General features: G+C 52.0%; 2 protein-coding genes across 2 annotated transcripts in view; one reads left to right on the top strand and one right to left on the bottom strand.

Annotated features, from left to right (window-relative positions):
- Nucleotides 1-5,683, bottom strand: part of DDX49 (DEAD-box helicase 49) — an 8,727-nt gene extending 3,044 nt beyond the window's left edge. Inside the window, exons 1-9 of the mRNA XM_012809449.2 lie at nt 5,526-5,683; nt 4,268-4,391; nt 3,188-3,273; nt 2,972-3,093; nt 2,551-2,738; nt 2,298-2,438; nt 1,323-1,398; nt 746-822; nt 451-548 (exon numbers count right to left, since the gene is read on the bottom strand). Coding sequence (XP_012664903.1) covers nt 451-548; nt 746-822; nt 1,323-1,398; nt 2,298-2,438; nt 2,551-2,738; nt 2,972-3,093; nt 3,188-3,273; nt 4,268-4,391; nt 5,526-5,667 — 1,054 coding nt within the window. The 5' untranslated portion in view covers nt 5,668-5,683. The remainder of the gene's footprint in view (nt 1-450; nt 549-745; nt 823-1,322; nt 1,399-2,297; nt 2,439-2,550; nt 2,739-2,971; nt 3,094-3,187; nt 3,274-4,267; nt 4,392-5,525) is intronic.
- A 278-nt stretch (nt 5,684-5,961) lies between these two features.
- The window catches only part of COPE (coatomer protein complex subunit epsilon), a 20,537-nt gene continuing 19,223 nt past the window's right edge, over nt 5,962-7,275 (top strand). The window contains exon 1 of the mRNA XM_003796585.3: nt 5,962-6,149. Coding sequence (XP_003796633.1) covers nt 6,024-6,149 — 126 coding nt within the window. The 5' untranslated portion in view covers nt 5,962-6,023. The remainder of the gene's footprint in view (nt 6,150-7,275) is intronic.

The following is a 7,275-nucleotide window of genomic DNA, read 5'->3' as shown; positions in this document are numbered from 1 at the left end:
CAGCTCACAGCAACCTCCAACTCCTGGGCTCAAGCGAATCTCCTGCCTCTGCCTCCCAAGTAGCTGGGACCACAGGCGCCCGCCACAACACCTGGCTATTTTTTTTTTGGTTGCAGCCATCATTGTTGTTTTGGCGGGTCTGGGCTGGGGATTCGAACCCGCCACCTTAGGTGTACGTGGCTGGCGCCTTAGCCAGTTGAGCTATAGGCGCCGAACCAGTACATGCCATCTTTCCAGAGAATAGCCACACACCACTCAGCAGCACCCAGGTGTGTGGAGAAGGCAGAATACCTCCAGCCTTTGCTTTTGAAAGGATTACCTCAACATGCAAATGTTGCCCCCAGTAGCTGTCAGATGTGTGGGCTATATCCCACCTACATCCTATCAGCTCACAACCAGATGTGGGCAGGTTGGAGGGACAGGTGCCCAGGAGCCACCCAGCCCAGTCACCTGCACGAGCTGTCCGGCCAACTCTGTGGATGTAGATCTTAGGGAGTCCGGGAGTGTTGTGGTTGATGACTACCTGCACTGTGGGAATGTCTAGGCCCCTGCAGGCAGAGAACAGTCAGCTCTGGAATCCATGCTGGGACAATGAGGCAAGGAACTCACCCAAGGATACTCAACCTGGAAGCTGGGGCTGACTGAAGCCAGCCTCACCCACTGACCCTGCCCTTGGGGCCTCACCCTCTTGTAGGGAGGGAGTGTCCTAAGCAGGAGACATAGCCCAGACCCAGGGACCACTCACCGGGAGGCCACATCTGTTGCGATCAGGATCCGGTAGATGCTGGACTTGAACTTGGCCAGGGCAGCAAAGCGTTCTTTCTGTGCCAGGTCAGGGAGAAAATTGGGAGTACTAGGGGAACGCTTTCTGTGTGAGACCAGGACAGACCCTGCCCTTACGTGGCTCAGTCCGCTTAGAGAGGGGACCGTGAAAAGGCCACAGAGGGTCAACTGAATGATGGCTGAAAGAGATATGTTCGGGCTCAGCACCGATAGCTCAGTAGTTAGGGCACCAGCCACATACACTGGGGGTGGCGGGTTCAAACCCAGCTAGAGCCTGCTAAACAACAACAAAAATACCCAGCCTTTGTGGCAGGCACCTGTAGTCCCAGCTATGTGGGAGGCTGAGGCAAGAGAATCGCTTAAACCCAAGAGTTTGAGGTTGCTGTGAGTTGGGACACCACGGCACTCTACCAAGTGTGACATAGTGAGACTCTTGTCAGTGACCTTTTGGGACCAAGAGGCAATAGGTAGAGTCCATGCAAAGGCCCCAAGGCTGGGAAGTGTAAGGGGTGTGGCTGGTAGGCTGTGGGTGGACTCACCTGTTTCATCATGGAATGCAGAGCCACAGTAGGGAAGTTGAATTTGCGCAGCATCATACACAGGATCTGGCAGGTCCTGGTGAGGAGGATATTAACCCCTCCTGCTCTGGGGTTCTAGGAAGGCATCCCAGCCCCCGCCCACCCTTAAGACCCCAAGCAGGGTCACCCTGCTCAGCTTAGAAAGCAGGATGAAGGGTGTCAGAGGTCTGGCTTGTTCAATGTACTCTCTGCTGAACCCCCATCTGCCTGAACAGACAAAAGAGTAGGCCCTGTTTTGACTTCTGAACAGGTGAAATTTCATCTTTCTGCCACATTTGTAGGACTGGTAGTCTACAAACTGAGCTTCTAGAGATAATTACTATCACCAAAAAGGTAAGGCCTCCCAAGGAGCCAATAGAGGAAAACAGAGTATAGAAATGAGCAGAGAGAATTCTGTTTGGTCCTGACATGCCTAACAGCTACCATACAGACAAACTTTTCTCTTCTGGGAGCCAATACATTTGCACTGTCTTAACTTCTCCCCTGTTGTTCTGGCTCATACTGGAATAGCCTATAGCCTATTGATGACACCCCCAAACTGTTCAAAGTAAGAGCTGATATGAACTGTCTCAGAGGTCGCTACACTGGTGCTGCCCACACCAGGCCTCAGGTAATTGTTCTAACTTCCTGTGAGATGGGGCTGAAGGTCTAGGATAGCTCAGTGACATCCCCAAAACACAGTGATCAGGCTGCTAAAACAGTTGCCTATGGGGGTTTCCTTGTCCTTCTGTCAAGGATGAGACTGAAGAACCCCAAACACCTTCAGATGAATGAGGTGACCCTGGCTTCTTGAATGAAGCCTCTATAACCTCTGGTCTGAGCAGACGCTAGAGAGTGCTGAGACTGGCTATGTGTCTCAGACCTGTGACACCGGGCCACCTCTTGTGGTGAAGGGCTATGGGAGGGGAGAAGAGGGCCCTGCCCACCCAGGCTCACTTGCATGTGTTAGTGAAGATGATGATGGACCAATCCTTGTGCTCATCCTGGAAATTCTGGATCAGGTGGACCAAATAGGCATCCTTGACTTTCTCGGGCACCAGCAGGTAGCGCTGGTCCAACTGCTCAACGGTGCTTACCCTGGGAACAAGTGGCTCAGTTCTGCCTTCTGGAGGATAGCACTGCCCCCTCAACCTGTCTGGGTATGAATCCACCACCCCCCACCCTGCTCCACGAGCGACTGTACACTCACGGGGCCTGTGCCTCCCAAAAGAAAGGCTGGTTGGTGGCCAGGCCCTGCAGCTCCTTGAGCGTGTCAGTCAGTGTGGCACTGAATAGCAGTGTTTGCCTGCGGGTTGGCACAGCAGACAAAATGACTTCAAGGTCCACGGTGAAGTCTGTGCAGCCCTGTTCCAATAACCGGTCTGCCTCATCCATAACCTGTAGTGCCAGTGGGAGTAGGGGAGGGGGAGAGTGGGGGTGTTGGTGCTATCTGTGGTCCCAGGCCTGAGAGGCGTCCCTTCACCCAAGCCTCAGGGCCCCCCCTTGTTGGTCCGTGAATAGTCCTTGTCACTGTTCTGGCACTTTACCAGGTAGTCTACAGGTCACAAGTTTCCCAAATGGATGAGATAGTGCCCCAGCTCATGAGGTCTGAGAGGACCAGACCAACTCACTAGGAAGCGGATCTTCTTTATGCTGAAGGTGTTGGAGCTGCGGAGGTGATCAGCTAGGCGCCCTGGTGTGGCAATGACCACGTGTGGTTTCCGGGAGAGCTCCAGAGCCTGAGCCACCATGTCTAGGGGCAGAGAATGCGAGGTAGGACTAAGCAGGTGGTCTGAGGCTGCAAGGACCCCATGCTAAGAGAGTCTCCCAGATTCCTGGGCCCATACCCATGCCGCCAACGATGATACACTCTTTCAGGCCCAGAGGTTTTCCCAGCACCCGGAACTGCTCTGCGATCTGGTAGGCCAGCTCCCTGTGGGTGTAAAGGGACCAGGCTGGGTCACATTGCAGTTCTGTGCCTGCCTCGCCTTCCCCTTTCCATCCCCAAGGCTCCTTCCCAAGCCCCTGGCCTCCTGACTTGCCTTATCCTGTTCATGCAACTTCCGCTGGCTTCCTTTGCTCTTTGGACAAAGGCTGTGATGCTAAACATTAGAAGCTAAGCCTGGAACACCCCACAGGCCCTCCACCACCAGGCCAACCTACCTCCTACCACACACTTCTTCCTTTTTCTGTGTCTTCCTCTTAGCAATGGGGTTGACACCACCTAATCTTCCAGAGCCCTGAACATCAGCCTCTTCTCCTCCAGGACTGATCAGTCTCCAAATCCTCTCCTCTCTATTCCCTAGCCATCTCTGCTCATGCCTCTTCCTGGCCTCCTGTCATTCCCTCTCCTGCTCACACATCCTCAGAATCTAACCCTCTGCCTGGCATTTGAGGCCTTTTTCTAACACACTTGGCCCCCAGTACCCTTTTGGCTCCATGCCTTTCTCATGCCTCTTCATGCATGCACTAGCAGGGTCTCTCTGCCTAGAATACCCTTCCCCAAATTGTCCCTTTGCAAGGCCCTTTTCTTCTTTAAGGATCCCCTTAAAAGAAGCCTCCCGTCACCCCTTCCCCTCAGCACTGTAAGCCACACCATCATGGCATGCTGTGCCCACCTCTCCTATTGCAGTTTATAGGACGTACCATGTCAACTTTATGCTTGTCTGTCCAAGGATAGGAGACATATCTATTTTTTGAACTATAAAACTACTAGGAGCTCCCTTCTGACTCACTTGACCTAAGTCAAGTCCTGTGCTGAGAACTTTCGCACACATCCTCTTAATTCTGCAGCACTCCTAATAGGTAGTCATGATTTTTATCCCCATTTCACACACGGGGAATGCAGCTCAGAAAGGGAAAGGCACTTGCCTAAGGAACACAGCAGGTAAACACACACCCAGGGAGCCTTTTGGCAGGGGGCTCACCTGGTGGGTGTCAGGACAAGGCAGAAGATACCATAGGGATCCTCAGACAACTTCTGTAAGATGGGAAGAACAAATGCTGCTGTCTTGCCACTGCCTGTCTTGGCACAGCCTAAGCAGTCATGACCTGAGTGGAGGGCAAAGTAGCATCAACACACTAAGTGTAGACAGCTATTCCATTTGGCACAGTTTACAACAGCCTACATTTAATGAGCATCTACTGTGAGCCCAGTTCTGGCCTATGAATTGTGCACTGCAGGCATACTAACCACTTTCCATTACGGTCAAATGGAAAGACAACAGACAAATCATAAGAGAGAAGAAGCCATTATTGTCTCCATTTAACAGAAGGGGAAACTGAGTCTCGGAGACTTTTTCAGTACCCACACCCTATGAGTAGCAGGCTGGATTTGGACCCAAATTTATCTTAACCGAGATGCCTGCAGCTTACCACTACCTCCTTCTGATTCCTTCCTGGAACATCCAACTTTGAGGAACCCAGAATTCTCTTATACAATATGCAGCCGATGTTTCCTATCGACTTCTTCATTTCAATTTATTTAATCCCTTGGCTTGTCACATGCTAAGCTTCCTGTTGGCATCTCTTTAATGGCAAAACTAGCTTGGGTCAGAAGAGCGGGGACAAGAACAGTCATAAGATCATAGAGTCCTGGATATACTAGTAATTTTAACAGCCTCGATCTCTTTTTTTTTGAGACAGGGTCTCAAGCTATCCCTCTCGGTAGAGTGCCCTAGCATCATAGCTCACAGCAACCTCAAACTCTTGGGCTCAAGCGATCGTCTTGCCTCTGTTTTTCTATTTTTAGTAGAGATGGGTCTTCCTTTTACTCAAGCTAGGCTCGAACTCGTGAGCTCAAACAATCCACCCACCTCGGCCTCCCAGAGTTCTAGGATTACAGGCGTGAGCCACCGTGCCTGGCCTTCAGTTTCTATTTGTAAGATGAAAACAGTATTGCCAGCTCTGCCGAATCTTCATAGCACTATCCAGTAAGTTATTCATCAAACTCTCCTTGTCGTCTTGAGAGTATGAACCTTTCAGAGATTACCTCACTGTATGTCTACACTCAAGGAATCAGTTGTGGAGCCTAAACGCCACTATAGCCCAGTCTGCCTCCAGAACCAAGACTCCCAGCAACGCCCAAGGCTGCCTTTCGTCTAGTGGGACCGGCGCGAGCAAAGGATACAAATAGTGAAAGTGGATGAGAGGAGCGGAGACGCCTCTTGACAAAGTCGCACTCACCCTCCAGTATGGCAGGGATGCAGCCGAGCTGCACGGGAGTAGGCTGCTTCAAACCCAGTTGCCGACATTGTTCCACAAGCCACGAAGACAACCCAAGCTCAGCAAAACCGGCCATCCCTGCCACCAGCCGTATGACCCGCATGTTTCGCGTTTCCGGCGCGCGCTGGTGACGTCACGAAAAGGCCTTCCTATTTGTTGGATCGGTCTCGTATGGTCCCACCTTGTCCTGCTCGCCTTGCCATTCCCAGACCTGACCTCATCCTCTTCCTGTCTCCCTGGATCCCACTGGATCACAGGACCAAATAAAACTACAATTCCCGAGACGCCCTGCGAGGCACATTTGTGTCTTCCCCTTTTTCCCCTTTAAAGAGCCTCCTAATGGCGTCTTCCCCTGCCGCTCGTAAGGAGTAAACTACATTTCCCAGTGTGTGCCGTAGCGGCGCTCTACTTCCGGTTGACGTGTCTCCCAGGAACAGGAGCAGGTGAGACCTAAACAACATGGCGCCTCCCGCCCCCGGCCCGGTGTCCGGCGGTTCCGGGGAAGTGGATGAGCTGTTCGACGTGAAGAACGCCTTTTACATCGGCAGCTACCAGCAGTGCATCAATGAGGCCCAGCGGGTGAAGGTGCGGCCGCGCAGGGGCGAGGGGACGCTAGGGGCGGAGGCAGAGGTCGGTTTCTTATGGCCGCCAGCCGCGCTCTGCTTCAAACTTTTTGTCTTCTCGCGGAGTTTTTTCTCCGCGCAAGTCTTCAGAGTGCGGTAGGAATAATCGTTGTTTCTTGACAAAACCCAAGGCAGTAACACTTCATCTTACTCCTGACACAGAGCACTCACTGTACGCCCTGGAAGGCATTTGAGTAAGGAAGATGTTATGCCACTGTGGTGACAATAATTCTCTTTCTTCGAGCCATACACGCAGTTCCTAAGTGTTTATCCTTGTTTTACGGGCAAGAATACCAAGGCTGGGCGGCGCCTGTGGCTCAGTAGGTAAGGTGCCGGCCTTATATACTGAGGGTGGCGGGTTCAAAACCTGCCCCGGCCAAACTGCCACAAAAAAATAGCTGGGCGTTTTGGCGGGCGCCTGTAGTCCCAGCTACTTGGGAGGCTGAGGCAAGGGAATCGCCTAAGTCCAGGTGTTAGAGGTTGCTGTGAGCTGTGTGATGCCACAGCACTCTACCTAGGGCGATAAAGTGAGACTCTGTCTCTACAGAAAAAAAAAAAAAAAAGAATACCAAGGCTCAGAGAGAGGGAGAAATAGACAGGTTACCCTGCCAGACTGCCCTAGTTATTTCCTGAGAGCTCGTCCATTTGCCCATTCATCTGTTCCTCAATGAGCATTTCTTTGGGCCAGGAACTGTATTCTAGTGGGCTCAAATTTTGTCTACTGAGACAAAATTCCCAGCTTTTTTGGAAATCTTAGCCTATCAACAGAGACAGTAAACAAGTAAGGGACAGGGTGGAGCCTGTAGCTCAGTGAGTAAGGCGCCGGCCACATGCATACACCTAGGCTGGCCGATTCAAGCCAGGCGTTGTGGTGGGTGCCTGTAGTCCCAGCTACTCTGGAGGCTGAGGCAAGAGAATCACTTAAGCCCAAGAGTTTGAAGTTGCTGTGAGCTATGACAGCACGGCACTCTATCAAGGGTGACATAGTGAAACTGTGCCTCAAAGAAAAAAAAAAAGTAGGCTCGGTGCCTATAGCTCAACCGGCTAAGGCGCCAGCCACGTACACCTAAGGTGGCGGGTTCAAATCC

Source organism: Otolemur garnettii, unplaced genomic scaffold (assembly GCF_000181295.1).
Source record: "Otolemur garnettii isolate 467f Iridium unplaced genomic scaffold, OtoGar3 scaffold00105, whole genome shotgun sequence".
Classification (NCBI taxonomy): Eukaryota; Metazoa; Chordata; class Mammalia; order Primates; family Galagidae; genus Otolemur; species Otolemur garnettii.
This window is presented reverse-complemented; position numbering and strand designations above follow the sequence as displayed.